The 21,276-nt window shown below is 41.4% G+C and overlaps 1 protein-coding gene across 1 annotated transcript; it reads left to right on the top strand.

The window, feature by feature from the left end:
* Positions 1-5,021: 5,021 nt before the first annotated feature.
* Positions 5,022-21,127, top strand: pdgfrb (platelet-derived growth factor receptor, beta polypeptide). Its single transcript, XM_034544190.1, has 23 exons — positions 5,022-5,097; positions 5,476-5,553; positions 6,155-6,472; positions 6,821-7,078; positions 7,700-7,830; positions 8,167-8,332; positions 9,097-9,277; positions 10,046-10,161; positions 10,323-10,446; positions 10,590-10,801; positions 11,213-11,307; positions 11,441-11,573; positions 12,072-12,176; positions 12,477-12,587; positions 13,310-13,466; positions 13,671-13,837; positions 14,292-14,404; positions 15,721-15,843; positions 16,107-16,218; positions 17,536-17,635; positions 17,735-17,840; positions 18,193-18,479; positions 19,731-21,127. The coding sequence occupies exons 1-23, from the start codon at positions 5,022-5,024 to the stop codon at positions 19,876-19,878; spliced, it is 3,417 nt and encodes a 1,138-aa protein (XP_034400081.1). The 3' UTR covers positions 19,879-21,127.
* Positions 21,128-21,276: the final 149 nt, after the last annotated feature.

The following is a 21,276-nucleotide window of genomic DNA, read 5'->3' as shown; positions in this document are numbered from 1 at the left end:
CTCTGTTTGAAAGGGAGAAAACCAAAATCCCCAGTTTCCCAAACATGTGTTGCCTCAGTATGAGCAGTAGAGTCACATTTTAATTGCTGAGGTGAGACCACTCACAGTGACTGCGTCTCAATGCTGAACCAAATGAAACCAAATGGGATTCATGAACAAGAATAATAATCATTTTTATTTTTTATTTTTTAAATGCATCCAATATCGCAAACTTGAGATGGCTTAAGTGAAGCTTCAAGCTCTGAAGTTACAGCAGTTTGTTCTTGCTGATGCAGAAGTCCTGTTTATAGATGTGTAACTGCAACTTCTTGTTGGTATCACAAGTGACTCATTGTAATAAAGCTGTAAGACCTATGTTCAGGCTCAATATGTTCTGCAAACAGTTACTTAATATTGCAAAAACTATTATGACGCACATTTCTGGTGTGTAGAAATATGCGGTGGGTTTCTGTTTTGGTGATACATATTTTTAATTGATTGATTCTGCAGCTCTGATCATGGAAATGTACATGAAGCATGTGACAGAAGACACATATAAACATCCAAGCTGTGTGGACTGAGACAAACAAAAATGCCATATTCCCATCATGTTTTTCGACATATTTTTCAACTTTAATTACATCATCTATATTTCTGCAATGGTTTAATGGCACAAGATTGGAGAATTAGCATGTCATTCGTGAAGCACTCAATTGTATTTGCAATTTTGAACAAATATAAACTTGTTAAGTTCACAGCTAGCTTCCCCATCCCCCAATTATTATTGCAGCTTTAAACACGTCACACATATGCAGATAGGGCTTTACCAAAACAGATAAAATGCTACAGATATATGTGGTCCTGATATTTAGACAAAGATGTCTGAGCGCTCACAATCTAGAAGTTCACCAGTCGTCCTCTCTCCTTTTACATTATGAAAGATGGATTATTGTGATACAAACACAGACTCCATATGCAGTCTGCACACACTTCCTGTTTACAGTAACTCACATATTCTGACAGTATGTTGATGATGCGTGTGCATCATCCCAGCTGAAAGTGCCTTTTTTGCATGAGCCTGGAGTTTATCCATCATCATTACAGCTCTAGTAATGCACAGTGTTGGTGCATCTCTGGAAGGTGGTTTTGTCTACAAGGCTCTGGGGGACAGGGCGAGAACTGGAAGACAGTACAGCACATCAGACAAAAAACAATAATAAGATAGACTTGTTATTTGGCCCTGCTGATGGCGCCGAGTTGGTGAGGTCAGGATGAGCTGTCTCTCATGTATGTTCAGGGTTAAGCAAAACAAGTTGCATCTAAAAAAAAACAATATGATAACTAACACAACTTACAGTGCATGTATTAACCGTGTCGGGGGACAGCTAGGTCGTCTGGGGTCGGTACAGTGCATTGTGGGTCTGCTTCTGAGGGACCAGAAGGTTTTCCTCAGGGGCCTGGGGGAAGGGGGTTTGGTCTGTCCAAGAGGAGTGATACAAATGTAGGTTTGTTTTAACAAATACACCCTGGGTCATTTTTTTCCCACAGAGCTCGCCAAAATCCGTCTGTTCAGAGATATGTCAAAAAAACCTGACATCCCTCTAAAAGTATGGCACGTATATTTATTCTGTGCGGCAGCTATTCTAGTGATGTGATTTAGTACATCTCCTAAAAAGCATTCGGCATCAGTGATAGTCTTATCTGAGCTATAATTGTTTGCATTGGAAAGAAGCGGCCGTTAAATGTAAGATGTTTGTTTTTCAGGTCACAGCTTCCTGTACACTTCAGCAGAGTAAACATCACTGTCTGTGATGCAAGACTCCCTCTGCTGTCTCACTCTGTGCTTTGATGTGGTGTTTCCTATGAATTGCATTCTGTATGTCTGCTTGCTCCCCTTGTTGTCTTTTCCACTGTCTGGTGCCGTGTGCAGTCTTCTTGTGGTGTGGTGATGGTTTGTCATGCTTTGTCATTGGTCTAATTGGTCTGTTTTTGCATGATGATTGTTTTTTCTCTTCCTTTGTTCTTGTTTTTCCTCATTCCTGATTGTGAGTATACATCTTTTCTGTGCAGCTTGTTATTTAAATCATTTTTTCTCTTTGTAGAAGTGTCATTATGTGCAGAGTGTCCTCTTTACATTGTGGCATCTCTTGTTGTCTCCATCAGTATTTGGTTAGTGTTAGTGGTGGTCTGCTCTGTCACTGATACATCACAGTCATACACCCACACGGCCAGGACATTTTCCAATACGGGAAGTCAGAGCTTTCCAGCTGGACATTTTTCTCTCTTTTGTTTTAGATTACACCCCCCTCTCTAAATGCAACCCCCTTGGGACACACTCAAGCAAACAGTTGGCTGCAAATGTGGTTCACAAAGCAGTTCCCACCTCATCGAGGAGTCCTTCATCACTGCCAGATGTTTAAATAAAACATGCAGCTACAGTATATATATATAGAGAGAGAGATAATCCCAGAAGTGGGATTACAGGCTGCTGTGGGGTTGTGCGTGGGCTGCGTGCGTCCCGCTGAGGTCAATTTTGGCATTCTTCCTCATTAGCCGGTGACACTTGGAGTGTAGCAGCGTTGTTTATGAAAACCAGAAAGGGTCAATCAGCCACCAAATTCCCAGCATCTGTGGGAAAACGTATACAGTGGGATATCAGTTTATCCGTCATTGTGATTACTGCCACCATCACTTACATAAACACTGTTTGTTTTTGACCTCCACGATCATTGCAGGATTGAAGTATCCCATTTCAAAGATAACAACTTATTGTAAGTCGCTTTGGATAAAAGCATCAGCTAATTGACATGTAATGTAATGTAATGTAACAAAGACAACAATAAACATCTGTGCTCAAAAATATTTTCAGATAAATCATCTTTGAGACCCTCCACGAAATCCTCAGAATGAGAGCCACTTCACTTGATTTATGGATATCATTGATGTTTCTTCCTGTAAATTGCCTCAAACATCACTCTGTTGTTTCTTTGATTCAAACAAAGACCTGATTTTGGTTTTAGTGGTCATACTGCTACCGAGTGCTTTTGATAAGTGGTGCCAAACCTTCTTGGCAGGTTCACTAGTGTCCTGGCCGTTTTTTAACACTTCAGTGTGTGTTTATTCACTTTCTTGCACAAAGGACTCACATTGGCCGAGCACAAAACAGCCATGTTTTCAAATGTGTTCAGAGTCCTCAAGTGTCTCCTTGCACCAAGACTATGACTTTGATGTGCTGTGATTTGCATGTTCCTAAATCTTGGAGAAAATCTTGCAATAATGTTCACTCTCCAAACACTGGCTCCCTTTGGCTCTCTGATCCGAGTCAGCACATCCTATTTTAAGGGTCAGAATCCTTCTCCAGCCCCCCCCCCCCTGTCCATCGGTCAACATAAAACCTCATCGTGTTGCAGTAGCCAAACATTATTTTTCCGTCCTTTTCAAAGACCAAGACCTTCCAAATTAGATTTGAGCACACTGAGATTCTTGTTCAGCTTTCTGCTGATGTAAATGTATATCCTGCTGTACCTCTCTAATGTAGCTCTTTGGCTGGTTTCAGCATAAATAGCACTAGCAGCCAGTTACGATAAAATTTGTTAGTCCTCATACTGCCAAGTGACCCCTGTCTTCGGCGTCAATGCATTTGACTGATGTCGCTCAAAGTCACATCCCTGACACTGAGGTTACTGGTTCTCATAAGCACTGATGTGTGGCTTCCTCAGAGAACGTTCCCTCCATGCTGGTTGGTAGGGCCCGTAGGGATAAGGTGACCCCACCCCTCACCCCCCACCCCCTGCCGTCATCACCAGCAGGGTCCCAAGTGTATCAGCGATCCTGGGAAAGTTCCAGAGAAGTACTGTGGGAATGTGAACTGTACACAGACACCAGTGACAAAAAGAGGAAGAGGGGGAGAGATCTGTGTGTGTGGATGTAATGGGTGAAGAAGATGATGGGGTTGAAGTGTAATACAGCGTCCACCCGTGTGTACAGTGAGTGTGCCAGTAAGGATGTGCGCATGTCTGTGAACTACGGCAGAAAGAAAAAAAGTCTCTCTCCCTCTCTCTGTCTCTCTCTTTCTCTTTCACAACTTTTTATTAGAACCAGGAGGCCAGGGAGGAAATAGACCAGTCATGTTTTTGGATCAACTCAAGAGCTTTTCGTTTTGGGAGCGGAAGTGTCAAAGGCAGTTAATTTAGAGAGGCAATGTGTATCTCTGGTTTGAGTAACTGGCTTTGGGTTAGTCATAGAACTTCTTGTCTCAAAATATAGCCATTTAAACATCTGTAACCCTAATACACTTTGATAGATACGCTCTTCAGGTGGTGTTGCCAGACACCTTCAATTGATAAGCGAAAAATGACAGAATTCCTAAGTGTTGTCGATAAATTGGAGAAATGTAATCTATAAAACAATTATTACATAATGCATAGTCCAATTTCTTAAAATAGAGATTGTAAAATGTTATTGCATTATCAAGGAAAAACATTAAAGGGGGATACATTTCACAATTTTTCCATTACTTCCCTCTCTCACTTCGTCCTCCACCCTCGCTCTTCCCAAGCCTCGCTCTTCCGCCCTCTCTCTCTTTCCCACCCTCTTGCGTACAGGCCTGTGATCCATCCTTAACTGTTTCCAGACGTCTGTGTGCTGCAAGGCTTATCCCCCATCCCAAACATAATAACAAACCATTTCTCCCCTCCTCAATCTTTCCTTCTGCCTTCTTGCATTGACTAACTGTGGTTGATGTTCAGTATGGGAGGAGGGTACAGTAAGTATTGGTCACCTTTGACCCCAATAGCTCTTAAATAATGGGAATATCATGTTGGTGTACAACTTGATATTGGTATTTCAAAACCAAAGCATCCTTTCAAAATCCTGCGTACGCTCCTGTGTCAGCAGCCTATGTGAATGTCCTCGTTTTCACTTTTGTTTACACCAAAACCAATTAATAGCTCAGCACGGCTCTAGAATCGCTTGGACGCAGCATTGTTGCCAGTGAGCGTGTTGCAAAGCTGCACACAGTGACCCGCTTGTTAGTGGGCTGAATGCTGGTGGACCAGGAACAAAAAGAGCCGGACATTGTCGCTCTGTCCTGGTGCAGCGAGGCATCAAATACCTCCAGTAAGCTGTATCAGCACTTCCGTGTGCCGGCCAGAAACCATTAAACAAAGCAGATTGACAGCCCACTAAATAATATTAATTTCCTTCACTATGAGCAGAGCATTTTCTTTGATTGGAAGCAGATTGTCCTGATGTGCAATGTCAGCTCCCAGCTGGCCCGCTTAGCTTATGAGGGCAGGAATCAATCCATCATGATAGAAAGCCTTATGCTAACTGTGGTGGTGTTATGTGTCTCTTGGAGTGAACACAAACCAGCTTTTTCTGCTGTTTTCTTTTCTGTGGACAGGATGATCTATGTTTATTGAGGCAATGTGCAAGGCATGACGTTTCTAAAAAGGGTACATGAAGTTTAACCGGCGTTAACTTCTGTTTTTTCAGCAGAATACAGTGCATTGAAGGCTTCCACCATGAGGAGGGTGACGGCATCCACGCTCCATCTGACTGTCACAGTTACAGGTGAGAACTCAATTTCAATAAACAAACACAGGTTATTTTTTCAGGGAAGCGAAGAGCATGATGCCAAGCTTAGGGGGAGTTTTTTACACTTTTTCTTTTTACAACATATCCAAATGAAACTTTATACGATTGAAAGTGTCATGACATGAAAAGAATCTGATTTGCAGTCATGGCAAAGTTGTGAATACTGAGGGGGTAGACTATTTCAAAAGTTGTTTATATATATATATATATATATATATATATATATATATATATATATATATACATACAGTAATACAGTCATTGCTTGAATTATCTTACACAAATAATGTATCTTTTAGATTATTTATTAGCCATCCAGCCTGTGAGATAACAAAGAAACACAATACTTTGATGTAAAGGACAACTGATGCATTCAAACTGACCTCTGTCATTTAAAATACATCTGTCACTGATAAGGCATCATTATCCTACCACATAGCCACTCCACACAACTCATATCCTTCATCATTCAGAGATAGAACAGGATCTGGCATGTATTGTTTATTTAACCTTTGACCTCATGCTGCTGCCTCTTTGACCTCCAACCTGATCATCTTTCTTGTTGTGCCAACCACAGCTCTCCTCTATTTCTGCACCGAGCTGCGTTGTCTGGAGATCACACCCGATGACAAGGAGCTCGTCCTGTCTGAGGGCTCCTCTCTCACCCTCACCTGCTCCGGCTCAGAAGACACAAAGTGGGAGTTCAAGCGGGACGATGTGCCGTACTTCCAAGCGGAACAAGTTCAAAACGATGGTCAAAGCTACCAAATTGTGCAAAGCAGCATCACATCCAGTGTTTTGACCTTGTGGAACGTGAGCTGGAAACACACGGGGGTGTATCAGTGCACCGACCGACACACTGGAGAAACTAAGGAGGTGGCTGTTTTTGTCCCAGGTGAGGCCCTATTTAACCAGTTTATTGTAAAAGCTGCCAGATATAAAGGACACATTTAGGCCGACTCACACTGGTAAAGTGACAGAATAATGTATACTTGTGACAGAAGTGTGACATTATTACTCAACAAGGAAAGAGCTTGGAAAAAATAATTTGAAAAAATATTTAGCTCACAGATCAATTGAGCCCATTTATATCATCCTCTGTTTGTAGAAGACGTGGATGTCATGTAATCTAACTGTAAAAACAGGATACTGTAAAGTATAAAGTAAAATACTGTTATAGAACTGTACACACATTAAATGTTTGATCCACAATTTAGATAATCAAAAATGTTTCTGCACGTAGACCCTGATGTGTGGTTCATAGAGAGCTCACACGGCATGGTAACAAAGACCAGTGAGGAGAGCACCATCCCCTGCGTGGTGACCAATCCGAACATCACTGTCACCCTGCATGAGAAGGAGACTGATCTGCCCATCAGGGGGCTTTATGTTCCTAGTGAGGGGTACAAGGCACCGCTGGAGGACAGGACCTATGTGTGTCGGGGAGAGCTGAACAACGAGGTGAAAGAGTCTCAGGCCTTCTACGTCTTCAGCATTGTGGGTAGGTGTTCAGGTGAAAGAGTTCTGTTAGAGAAACAACTTTTCCCCAAATAAAAACATGCTCATTATCGATATCACCCTCCTGAATGTGCTCACAAACACACACATAGTTGAACCCTTCAATTTATTCTCAGCCTACACCCAAACTATTTAGGTTTATGATCTTTTTAAAGCACCAGCAAAACAACTAGAAAAATTCAACAGCAACATTTTTGTAGCCAAAGTAGTGTCAGTCCAAAAATATAATTAATTCCCATATTATCACATACGCTCTGGAAACATTACAACTCTCTGGTGGAAGACTTGCTACTGGTGGGTGTGTCTCAGAGTGCAATTATTTGCATATAAAATACATTTAAATCGCAGGACAAGCTTTTTTTCTTCTTTTTCTTTTACTTTTGTGAAGTGTTTTGCTCTCCACAAGAGCCAGCTACAGTTTAGTTATGTTCCGTTCTGACTATTACTGATGAGATAAAGAGACACAAATATTACGTTCTGGGTTTAGTTTTCAACAATTCTATTATTGATTAATAGTAAAGGACATTTTTCTCCACAATAAACCATCATCACAGCCTCCTCTTCCTCCTCCTCCTCTCCCCCACACTCTCTCTTCCCGTCTCAGTCCCCGAGGCCATTGACGCCTACATCAATGCGTCAAAGACCATCCTGAAACAGGGCGAACCGCTGACAGTAAACTGCACAGTGCACGGAGTGGAGCTGGTGTTTTTTTCCTGGGATATCCCCAACAGAGAGGTGAGTAGGAGTGGAGCTGAACGAGAGCTTTTGTTCAGCTTTCCCTTCCTGATCACTCTCAGGCCTCATGACCTAGCACAAATTGCATCAAGATGTCGAGACACACCTTAACTTCCATCCCCCAGAGAAATTCTACTGATAACATGTGGCGTTGGTATTGTAATAATCTGTTAAAAAAAATTCTTTTGGGTTAATTGTTGGACCATGATAAAGATGGAAGTTTCAGCTTTTCAGTTTTTTTTCCCAGATCTTATAGTGAAAATGAGGTTATTTAAGGAGACAGCAAAATCATTTCAGGAAGCCTTGTTATGCAGATGCCATTCCTCTCTCTTCAAGGTTGTTGATGTCGAGCCACTAACAGACTTCCTGCCCGTCATGACCATGCGCTCCTGCCTGATCTTCCCTAGTGCCACGGTGGCCCACAGCGGACACTACATCTGCCATGTCCACGAGAGTATCCAAGACCAGAGGGCCTCTGCCAGCGTCAACATCACTGTGCTCGGTTAGATTATACTCAAACATGCACACAAAACTAAAACAAACTGATGCTGGACAGATTATTATTGTGTTTTGCTGACAGAGAGAAGACTGCTCATTATGTAGACATTTCCAAGTCAAGGTGAAAGAGGTGCTTCTTTTAAAGGAAATGAAGATGACTGCTATTTATTTCTGTTCAAAGTGTGAAATAAACCGCTCTCACATGGTGCGGATGCCCTGAGGGACGCCTTGAAATACAGAGCTGCAAATCCGGGGGGTACAGCAACTCTATATTTAGACTCTTGGGAATAAACAGCAAGTAATGTAGGATTCACCGTGCTGAACTTCTCCTCCTTGTTCTCTCTTGACAGTTACTGAACATGTTTGGGTCTGTGAATGCTTATTATTATTCTATCTGCAGCGAGGTGTGCTATGTTTATGAAATCCTTGAATTACTTGAACCGCCATGCTCCATCGAGACTAAGGCAGTTCAGTAGTGCTCGCTGGACATCTCAGTGGAAAAGACAGATATTGTCTGGCCACAGAAGGTCAGCAGCGGGACAGTACTGTCGCTAGTCTGCCGTCCAGTGAAGTAACTTGAATATAATTATATAACTAGGCTATAATAAATGATTTCACATCAACAATGGAGCACATGGATACTAGTACATGAAAGAGATTGCTCGTAGTGCTAAACCTACACAGAATGATAGAGCAAACTTCCTGAGCAGAAGACCAAGTGCATGACATTTACATTTAGTTACTGATGATAGTATTTCCTTTCTTCAGAGCGAGGCTTCGTGGATGTGAAGACTGCTCCGCAAAAAAATATTTCAGCCAAGCTGCAAGAGAACGTGGAGTTGAGAGTGGAGGTTGAGGCCTACCCTCCCCCTCAGGTCCGCTGGAGCAAAGACGGCGCCTCAATCAAGGGAGATAAAACCATCACAACTAGACGAGAGCATGAGATCAGGTGACACATTCATCCAAACCCAGTAAAATCACCTACACACCTTGGAGCAATTGAGGATCTCATACAAGTTTCAACATTGAGATAATTAGCTCTGAACCTCCGTTCGGGTGGCAGCCTCCGGAGGCATCCCGCTTTTGTCAGTCATCACCAGATAAGGCCTCCGCAGTGAGAAACACAATACTCTCTAGAGGGCAGGACTCCAATCATTCATCACATGGAAACCATAAACACAAGATACCTGTCACAACTCACAAATGTCCTTCAGTAAATTGCCAAATAATGTTGTAATTGCAGGAGCATGTTTTCACATTTCTGTGCAACATAGATCAAAAGTAAAACATCATCCACGTGCTCGACTCCCAGATGGATAAGCCTTCTGTTAACAAACATGTTACTCTATTTCTTATTGACATATTTAGATTCAAACACAAATTTACAATTTGTCCCACCGAGTTCCTTTTAAATATATCTAGAAATTAGTATGCCCTCTCAGAAGAAGTGGAAACCATGACCCCATATCTGAATGGTACTTTATTAACAGAGAGCACATGAGTCCATTTGCTCAAGATAAACAGGGTGATGAGCAGCTTTCTTGTAACACGTACAAGTAAATGTAATCAAATATTTGGCCTCTTGGCAATCATCTTTGATATATTCATGGGTCAAATTTGTCATCCCTTTTCAACAAAAATTTGGCAGCTCATATATGTTGTGGGAAAAGAGCAGGACACACTCAAATATCTTTTATTTTTTCACTTTCTACCTCAGGTATGTCACTCTGCTCACCTTGGTGAGAGTGAGGAAGGAGCAGAAAGGCCGCTACTCAGTCCTTGTCACAAACGGAGATGACACAAAGGAAGTGACCTTTGACCTGGAGGTCCAAGGTGAGAGGCTGTTTTAAGATTTCTCACAGTGTGCAGGGTGTTGTTGTAAATGTTTAAGCTCTTACACCGACGATTTGAAAGTGCACACGAAAAATCAAGGACAGAAATTGTTTTTATCCACGTCAGAAATGATTAATGTCCATTGCACCCCCTGTGTGTAGTTCCCTCTCAGATTAAAGACCTGACTGACCACCACCTCCCTGGGAAAAGACACTTGGTGACCTGTGTCGCTGAGGGGGTCCCAACCCCGACCATCCAGTGGTACAGCTGTGACAGCATGCACCGGTAAGTCACCCATTCATAACTGAACTGTCACATAACAAACACCGGAGGGCGGATTAGTCACAGAAATGTATTTAGTTTTCAAATTCTGTGCTTCTGCTTTGACTTCTTTTGACTCCGTCCGCTGATCTCGTGCCATGCTGCAGGTGTAGCAACCAAACAGCGGTGTGGCAGCCGCTGATACCAGAGCTGGAGGTGCTGAGCATCCGGACCAATGTCAGCTACAGCGAGACTCGCAAAACCAGCCAGGTGCGGAGCCAGGTGACCTTCCACAAGCCCCAGCAGGTCACAGTGCGCTGTGAAACCAGCAACCAAGCAGGACTCATCGACAGAAGAGACGTCAAACTGGTGTCCAGCAGTAGGTGTCACCTCAACAATGTCAATGTGTTTTATATTTCAGTACCAAAGGAAGTGAACATTGTATAGTATGTATGTTTATCAGTTTCACGGTGTAAATGTGCCCTATACAAGTTAACTATAAGACAATTAAAACATAATAATAATAAAACATACAATTATATCACAGTTGGTTTATCTAAAAAAAAAGGTAAACAAGAAAAAGTTACATTTTAGAGTTACATGATTAAAACAAAATAATGTGTATTTGTACTTCGGTCTTAAGTATAACTTTATATTTATTTACAGAATTATTGCCAACATGTTTATAAAGGAACGTTTTATGTTTATATATTTGAGACAACTTGGTTAAATGTTTCTTGGATACAACCTTCTCTTCCTTTAATGCTTTGTGTCTTTTTTCCTGTTGCAGCACTCTACTCCCAGGTGGCAGTATTGGCTGCTGTCTTAGCCTTAGTGGTTATCATTATCATATCTATCATCATCCTCGTTGCTGTGTGGAGAAAGGTGAGACACAAAGTTACGAACTCAACCATCTATATTTATTGAGTTCTTCACAACTCATTTGTGATAAAAGGGGAAGCCTTTTATTTTGTTGTTTCAGTTTTGCTCTTGTGTTTGTTGTTACGTGTGTTCTCAGAAACCTCGCTATGAGATCAGATGGAAGGTGATAGAGTCAGTGAGCCAGGACGGTCATGAGTACATCTATGTGGACCCCATCCACCTGCCCTATGACCTGGCCTGGGAAATGCCAAGAGACAACCTGATGCTTGGTGAGTCCTCATGATGTGAAGTCCATTGAGACACTTTATGTCACATAAGCTCCTTTTTTAGCAGTAGTAGTAGTCATCTTGTAGTTGTTAATTGTTAGTTTTAACAAAAAAATTGTCAATTTCACAAGTTAATCTCAGACTAAAAGAGCAAAGAAACAAGTGTGTAGCTATCAACGGGTGACTATAGTGCTGTGGGTGGTTTGGGTTGTCTGGGCGTAGCTAGAATACTAAGTGAGGTTTGTTAAACTTGTCTTGGCTCTAATCCCGCTTCATTTTTAAAGCTCTTTGTTTTTGACAATGTGTCGTTGGTAGTCAGCTGCTGCGTACAAACAGGTCACTTTAATGGTTAGACTTCTGCTCATCATCTGTTATTATCTGCTACCAGATAATTGTATTTACACTAATATTTAAATGAACAGAGAAGATGTCACTTCTGTTTCAGGTCTACCATGTGCCCCATCCCCCTTCTATCCTACTGAGCCTTTCTTTGTGTTTCAGGTCGCACTCTTGGATCAGGAGCCTTTGGCAGGGTGGTCGAGGCCAATGCATATGGTCTCGCTCATTCCCAGTCCAGCACAAAAGTGGCTGTGAAAATGCTGAAATGTAAGACACACAATGTAAAAACACAGTCTGAAGCCATGTGCGTACCTCTGTGAACAATGTGGAGACCTCAGTAGAGCCCCTCTGCATACAGTAGCTGTCAGTTATTGTGAAACCAATGCCATATTCCTGTGAGCACTGAGAGAGCAGAAGCCTGCTGAGCTTCAGTTTGCCAGCCTGGTTGAAGTTTCAGTCAAACGGTCATTGAGGAGTTTGGCGCCAGTGTCCTGGCCTCACTCTGTTAAGTTCTCCTGTTCTCGTACTCATACTGCCCTACTTTGATACATCTCTCTCTTCATCCAGCCACAGCCAGGAGGAGTGAGACTCAGGCTCTGATGTCAGAGTTGAAGATCATGAGTCACCTGGGTCCTCACCTCAACATCGTCAACTTGCTGGGAGCTTGCACCAAAAATGGTGAGCAGCAGCTCTCTGCTGTGCAAACACCCATGATAATTAGGTCATTGTATAGTCTGTTCGTATCCTATTTGCACTGTGAGCGCATCGAAGAAAAAGCGAGACAGTTACAATTTCACGCTAAGGGTTCAAACATTTAAGTGGCTTCAAAGGTTGTTGAAGATATAGAGAAACATGTAAACAGACGTAAACATGTTGTAGAAATGCTGCTGTCTACGTTCTGCTTGAACTGGAAACTCATAGTAGTTCAACAAAAGATCAATGCTGCCCCTATAATGCACACCTCTGCATGATTTCAACTCTTTATCCAGTTTATTCACCGCAGTTATGTAAGCGTCAGTTAAAGAATTAATACCAACACACAGAAGGTTTATTTAACTATACATTGTTCAATAATTCACAAATAGTAATTGTATCTTTTATTAAATGAAATGATTGAGATTTTTTAACAGACACAAAAAAGTACATAAGGCATAAATGAACATGCCAGAAATTTAACTGAATACTATTTAAGTGTGTACACATAAATATTGACACATTTTGACCAATTCATGCATTCATACTTATTTAATAAAAAAAGTTGTTAATATTCAAGCTTCCTCCAGCATAACATTTGCTTTTAATGTATATTTTTGTTGGATGAAAAGTTAAAATGCCCTGCCTATAGGGAAATTAAAGTTAGTTAAATCCCACATTTTTATTTATCTTCTTCCACCAATCAGGCCCTCTGTATCTGGTTACGGAGTACTGTCGCTATGGCGACCTGGTGGACTACCTGCACAGGAATAAGCACACCCTCCTGCAGGACCAAGCAGAGAAGAACCAAGACGACGGCTGCCTCATCTCTGGAGGGAGCACTCCGCTCAGCCAGAGGAAAGGGTGAGAAGAACAGATAACATCTTGTATTGTGTGTGTGTGTGTGTGTGTGTGTGTGTGTGTGTGTGTGTGCATGCATGTGTGTGTGTGTGTGCGTGTGCATGTGTGTCTGCTGTCACATAGACATGTGCGTCTTCCTCACATAAATGAAATGAAATACATGCTAAAGTTTATCACATTGCATTTTTTCCCACTTTGTACATCCAGCTACGTGTCCTTTGGAAGTGAGAGTGATGGAGGATATATGGACATGAGTAAAGATGAGCCCACCATCTACGTGCCCATGCAGGAGCAGATGGACACCATCCAGTACGCGGACATCCAACCCTCTCCATACGAGTCAACCTACCAGCAGAACATCTATCAGGAACAAGGTTTGATTTGTGTGTCTATGTTGATGTCAGTGACGAGTATTGATAATAATTCATTGCAAATTATTTTAAATTCAGTTGTAAATGAAAACAAGTATTAAAAATCAAGAACATTGAACCCAGGAAACAAGGAAGAAGGATATGCAGTATGAGGCCAACCAGTAACCATCATCACCATGTGTGTTTGAATTCTTAATCAGTGAGCTTGAAATAGTGCATTTCATGAACACATACATTGTTTTCGCCTCATAAATCATTGAATGCAGCTTGACTTTTCTCCGGTCTTGGATCAAAAAGCAGAGTTAGAGCATGTGAAGGGCATGAGCTTCATTTCAGGCCAGGCAGTCACAGGACAGCCAGAGTTTCCCCAATAACAAGACAATGCCTTCATTCATTAGATGCTCGTCACCTTCTCTTCTTCTGACTGTTTGTCATCTCACCTTGTCATCGTGTTCAGGTGGCAGCAGACTGGACCTGGCCATCAGCGACTCTTCCATTCTCACCCATGACGATCTGTTGGGCTTCAGCTATCAAGTGGCAAAGGGGATGGAGTTTCTCGCCTCCAAGAATGTAGGACATGAGAAATATTTATGCTTAATATGTAGATATTTTACTCAAGGGGCCTCTGGATTATGTGACTTTGTTTCCATTTAAGGGGACTACATTTTTAACGCCTGAGATTTACAAGAGGAAATCGATAGCACTCTGCCATACTGATACCATGCCTGTACTTTAAATATGAAGCTATAGCAAGCAGCCGGTTAGCTTAGCTTAGCATAAAGACTGGAAACAGGGGGGAACAGCTAGCGAAGCTAAGATAAGATAAGATAAAATAAGATAATCCTTTATTAGTCCCTCAGTGGGGAAATTACAGGATTACGGCAGCATTGCTCACAGTAATAAGTAAAAAACAAGTAGTATAATAAACAGTAAACAGAAATAAGATAAAAGAGTAAAAACAAGAAGAATATTATATATACAGACGGAGTAGAAATAGAATAAAGTGTATAAAATATTAAAAGTACTTAGTATTAGTATTGCACCAGTGGGTGGGCTAAAGTGCTGTTCAGTGCGAAGTCCAAAGTGTTCGAAGTGTTTGTGGCCTACTGGGAGCTCAGCTCAACTTGTTGTGCAGCCTGACAGCAGCGGGGAGAAAGGACCTGCGGTACCTCTCCCTCAGACACCGGGGATGAATCAGCCGGTGGCTGAAGGAGCTGTGCAGCGCTGCTAGAGTGCCCTGCATGGGGTGGGAGGGGTGGTCCATCAGGGACGATAGCTTGGCCATCATCCTCCTGTCCCCCACCACCTCCACAGTATCCAGAGGACACCCCAGCACGCTGCTGGCCTTCCCCACCAGTTTGTCCAGTCTCCTCCTGTCAGCTGCTGTGATGCCGCTGCACCAGAACACCACTCCATGAAAGATGGCTGATGCCACCACCGAGTCGAAGAAGGTCTTCAGGAGTGCTCCCTGCACCCCAAAGGACCTCAGTCTCCTCAGCAGAAAGAGTCTGCTCTGCCCCTTCTTGTAGAGTGCATGAGCGTGGTCAGACCAGTCCAGTTTATTGTTCAAGTGAACACCCAGGTACTTATAAGACTTCACAATCTCAATGTCCAGTCCCTGGATGCTCACTGATGTTGGAGGAGAGCGTTTACCACGGCGGAAGTCCACCACCAGCTCCTTGGTCTTGCTGGAGTTGATCTGGAGGCAGTTCCGCTGGCACCATCCTAAGAAGTCCTGGTTCAGTTCCCTGTACTCCCTGTCATTATCGGCCGAAATGAGGCCGACGATCGCAGAAGCTCTGTCTGAAGATAACAACAAGCCACCAACCAGCCCCTCTACAACTCTCTAATTACCACTTTAATTCAATTTAATTGTATTCCACCAGTGTGTCCATCGGGACCTCGCTGCTAGGAATGTGCTGATCTGCGAGGGCAAACTGGTGAAGATCTGTGACTTTGGCCTGGCCAGAGACATCATGCATGATTCCAACTACATCTCTAAAGGCAGCGTAAGTGATAACATCATCAGTTTAATAAACAAAATACACATTATGCCACCTAGCTTTTGTTCCTATCAAGTTTAAATGCACTTGTAAAACGTCCAACCAAAGCAACTGCCAAATGAATGTAATGTAATTGATATAATTTAACCAAAATGTGCTAAATAAAATGCTGCAAATATGATCATCAATGGGTCTGCAATGGTAGCAGATAAGTGCATAATACACCTTTTTTAACCTGTATGACTGTCTAATGTCTATTTTTCATTCAGACCTTCTTGCCCTTGAAGTGGATGGCACCAGAAAGTATTTTCCATAATTTGTACACCACCCTGAGCGACGTGTGGTCATACGGCATTCTTCTTTGGGAGATTTTCACTCTGGGTCAGTCCAAACACAATAAACACACATATATATTCAACACACAAAAAAGCCATTAACCCAAATACAAATCAGAACTGGTATCCACACAAGAGGGATTCATCTTTTTTAATTGCTTATGTAGGTCACATTTCACAATTTTCACCTGCTTGACTCCTCGCTAATTATTGAAGCCAAACAAACATTCCCAGACTTGTGGTAAACTGTACATTTTGAAAACATGTGTCTAAAATTACATTGAATCTATGCAAAGCGAATTTCAAATGCCATGTCTGATTGAAAGTACAAACCATTTAGGTTGATGACCCTTATGATGTCTTATTAAACACAGTCAAGCTTTGAAATCACCATTTCCTCTTAAAAAAAATAGAAAAATAAAAATAAATCCCGATTCCCATGATTTTGGAAACTACCACGAAAACAATGGAGACAGTTTATAAAAGTGTTTAAGTGCAAATCCAGCCTCTGTAAAAAACGTTGTGCTTCCTCGTCTGAATCGGACTTTCTTAAAACCTTTTCGATCCTTTTTCCTTACAAACCTGCGTCAGAACGACAACTAGAATTGTCCCACTTCTTCTCCGAAAATAAATGTGCATGACTTCAGATTCGGGATTTTTCATTTCCAGAAAGTGCATGACTTTATTGATCATCACGTAACTGAACGCGTCCTGTTTTCTCCAGCAAAGAAATATCGCAAAAATCAGATGCATCTTGTCCTCGACGGATCTCGAGCTAGTAATCCAAACCTTTATTTTCTCCCGTCTATACATCCCTCTACACCTGCTTCAGTCAAGCTGCTCTAAATGCTGACAGCTGGTTCAAAATGCAGCTGCCAGGTTATTAACTCGAAATAGCCCTTTGTTTTCGTTCATCCCTTCATAGACTTCCTGTAACATTTATGAATAAATGATATGTTATCTTGTTAATTACATACAAGGCAGTGCATGACCTTGCCCAGAGTTAGATTTATTATCTCCTTGTTCCAGATTCTCGACCACTCCGATCCTCATATCTCATCTGTTTATCTTTTCCCCCGCTTTAACTGCAAAACAAATGTGATCGCACAGTTGCTGTTTTTGCTGATGTTTGGACGGTTTTATGAGGCTTTAAAAAAAAAAAAACTCTTTATAGACAAGCCTTTTTATAGATCTCATCCCTGACTTTTCCGTTCCAGTTTGGTCTGTCTCTTATTGTATTGCAATCCATTTGTTCCTAATTCTAATTCTTTGATATTTTTCGTGTGTGTTTTACAAAGTTTCTATCCATATACAGCTGTCACTAGATTTACTCACATTCGTACTTCTGTGATGCTTTCCGCAGGAGGAACCCCCTACCCTGATTTGCCCATGAATGAGTTATTCTACAGTGCTTTGAAACGAGGCTACCGAATGGCCAAACCTGCACACGCCTCTGATGAAGTGTGAGTCTCATTGTAACCCCGCCACATTTGTCACCTCTCCAGTAACTCAGACATTAAAATGTAGAATAAGAAATTAACTGCATGTTATCTCTGTTGCAGTTATGACATCATGAAGAAGTGCTGGGACGAGAAGTATGAGAAAAGGCCGGAGTTCTCCTTTCTGGTCCACAGCGTTGGGAACATGCTGGCAGACAGCTATAAAAAGGTACATATGCTTCTGAACTGTGAGCGTGGACTTTTAACTCTACACCACATACTGCTATCTTCAAATGTTATTATACCAATTAATAGATCTACTCAGTCAGCCTATCTGCCTCCCAGTAGCTGGTTGGAAGAAAGAAAGAAAAATTCAGTTCACAAAGTAGACAGACTGTCCACCAGTTTGATTCCTCACTGATTCTTAAAGTAGATAGAAAGTGAATAGTGTTGTCAGCTGTGTTGTAAAATCATTTGTGCTCAACATCTCATATCTGCAATCTGCAACCTCAATCTCACAATCTGTTGACTAATAGATTTGTCGTTGCTGAAATAATAAAACTATTGTCCCCTGGCAACAGAAATACAGTCAAGTCAATGACAACTTCCTGAAGAGTGACCACCCGGCAGTCACTCGCACCAAACCCAGACTCTCCTCCCCCTTTCCGATCGCCAACCCAGCCTTTGGCGCCCCTTCCCCTCATTACCTCCCCCCGGACACCTACAACCAGAGCCTGAGCCCTGGAGAATACCGACAAGACGCAGACACACAGGAAGCCATAACTTCATACAACGAATACATCATTCCCATCCCCGACCCTAAGCCAGAGGACGTTTTCCCTGATGTGCCGTCAGAAAGCCCTGCAAGGTACGGAGACGCTAAAATATATGCTGCAGATGCAAGAAAGATGAGGATGCTTAACAAGAGCAGTGTTTCTTTCCACCACACACCCACCCATCCAGATGTTGAGCTGAGACAATAGCTGTATTATGGCGGCAGACATAAACATACAGTTTAATAAAGGCCAAATAAACACAGTTTCTTCCACCATAACACTGAACTAACTTGGCTTTAATAGTTTAGTTTAATATGTGTGTTCAAAGGGCTTGTGAGTATTCCAACCCGGTCTTTTGGATTTTGAAAGTGATTGTACCTTAAATATTGTGGTTTGGGTTTGAGGTGTTTCAAGGCAGTGTTGGTGATGAGCCACATGCAGACTGATGAACAGGTACTATTTAAAATCCAAATAAGAAATACTCACTGCAGGGACCAATCAATAAAAAGAATTTTATTTTCAACAGTCATTCATCTAATTTTCCAAAGAATGTTAAGCCACAATTATTTATTTCAAGAAAGTTATTGCCTATTCATTTTCAAATTCATTTAAAAATCAATTAGATGCAGCCCTAAATCCCCTAAAAGTCCTCCTGGGCTTCGTGGAGTTTGGTTTATGGCTTTTTTTCCGGTAAAACTCGTTTGCTTGTTGATCCTTCACAGTCCGTTTTGTTTTTATGGCCTTTGCCGTTTTTGTGTACAATGCAACAAACAGCGCATTGAGCTGCACGCTCGGAGCTTGAGCGCCATCTGCAGAGGCTCGCGCTCACGATGCCAAACACGAGTAAACAAAGCGTTAGTGCCACTCGCACCGTTAGCTACGAGCAGCCGGCTCACCAGCGAAATGTTGAGAGGCAATAGAAAGTTTCAGTGACATCACTTCTAAGAGGCCAAATGATTAACTTTCTTTTTAAATGTATTTAGGATGTTAAACCATTACTGCGTAACCTCGTAAAGAATTAAGAAGTGCTCTCACTTGTACTTGAGATCAATTTGTCAGCAAATCAGTTGTAACCAGTCGTTTTGTGCTAGTTCAAAACATTTGAAGTACTCATAATTTCTCTATACAAATAGCTGCATTGGAAAGAAAATGTTGCACAAAGCATTTAAATGTTCTCAAAATGGGTGAATATTTTTATTTTTTAGTTATGACTTGTGGTTGCTGGAAGGAAAATGAAAGAATGAAGGACGATATCAGGATTTATTATAGACATGAATAAATACAGACGGTGTTTCTATGAATGAACTTCAATGTGAAGTTGTGTTTTGTCTTCCCACCCTCAGGTCTGTGGCTCTGGAGGAGGAGACCGACTCCACGTCGCGAGTCACGGCGGACACTCTCCCAGAGGAGGACAAGATGGAGGAGACCAGTGAGAGAGACGCTCTGTTGGGTCTTTCTGAGACACCTGAGGTAGAAGACAGCTTCTTATAGCCACACAACTCTGAGAAAACATCCCCTTTCCTAGTACTTTTGAACCTGCCTGAAAAACTAAACTAGAATGTAGCAAAATTGAGGCTGAAAAGAAAATCTATGTATTTCCACGAAGCACTCGAAACGGGTTGCCCTTCTATTGAGTTTTGTATCAAACGTAGTACCTCTGAAACAAAATGGCTATCATTCAGTCATTTATAAGACACATAATATAAATGCGGTACACTCCTCAAACTCTGTAGGTAATCAGTTTCCAGTAATGTGTTTACTGTATTTCCTATTGTAGCCAGAGACCTATGAGGCCTTATGAGATATGTGCTTTTCTAACCCAATCAAGATCATTATATAATTCCCATATTGGTGAGAATCATTAACATTATACAATAGACCACAATCAGCCATGGGAAGTATGAAATTAGATTTAAACTTTATGTTGCATTTGTTTTCTTAAGTACGACCTACAGCTGTACGCACTGTATTGTAATATTTTGCAACATTTTATTTCTAGGATGTGAAATACAGACATGCACTGTTGTACTATGACAAATACTTTCTTTGTATGTACATATGCCATAGTGCCAGACATATTCAGTTCTCTTTCTTTTTTTGCGAGAATTATATGAAATCTATGTAATTTGTGAATTTTGAATACTTTCGTTTTGTATAGGTTTAATTCACAGCTCTGTGCCGGATTTGCACTTTATTTAGAAACATGTGGATATTCATAATGAAGATATAAATAAGTATACTAAAATCTAGATTTAAAAGTTGAACTTGAAATCAACTTTTGACTAAATCCATTTGTGTGGTGACAGGTGATCTCAAGACGAAAACACTAAATACAGCGTATCACTGCCTTAGCACAAGATGGCACACATGAGTGCCTTTGTACAGACTGACAGATTTTTGCCTTCCAGCTATTGTTGCTCAACGATTATAAAGATTCTTTTATGGATGGATTAGCAGATACGAAAAGCCACTGTACTTAAGAAACCTAGATAGCCATATGTATGTATACATGTAAAACTGATGCTTTTAGTCTTCTACTGCATTGTTTAGCATTCACTCACACAATGTTTCAACTGTCCGTACTGTAGTATTGACAATAGTGAACATTTAAAACCAAGTCGTTGTTATTTTCTGTTGCATCTTAAAATGCACAAGATCACTGTATCACAAGCTATGGTACCAAAGCTCTTCTTAACGTTTACAAATGTATTTTTATATGTGCCATTTTGTATGTTGTAAATGTGAGAATAAATGTGTATTATCATAGTAGCACTGGAAGTGTGAGTCTTTTGTCAATCATGAGAACGGCTCTTTTTTTAGCTGCTGTACTCTGTCCTCATCTCGTGTCACAACAGCTTATATTGACTGATATTATTATAGTTTTTTTAT

The sequence above is a fragment of the Cyclopterus lumpus genome, chromosome 10 (assembly GCF_009769545.1).
Source record: "Cyclopterus lumpus isolate fCycLum1 chromosome 10, fCycLum1.pri, whole genome shotgun sequence".
Lineage (NCBI taxonomy): Eukaryota > Metazoa > Chordata > Actinopteri > Perciformes > Cyclopteridae > Cyclopterus > Cyclopterus lumpus.
The sequence above is the reverse complement of the archived record's forward strand: the minus strand, read 5'-3'. Positions and strand labels throughout refer to the sequence as shown.

Excerpts from the sequence above, each read along its gene's own strand:
- pdgfrb (XM_034544190.1), top strand. The coding sequence starts at position 5,022 with ATGCTGGTGGACCAGGAACAAAAAGAGCCGGACATTGTCGCTCTGTCC. Across the intron at positions 5,554-6,154 it reads TCTGACTGTCACAGTTACAG|CTCTCCTCTATTTCTGCACC; the intron begins GTGAGAACTCAA and ends TGCCAACCACAG. Across the intron at positions 12,588-13,309 it reads GGGAGCTTGCACCAAAAATG|GCCCTCTGTATCTGGTTACG; the intron begins GTGAGCAGCAGC and ends TCCACCAATCAG.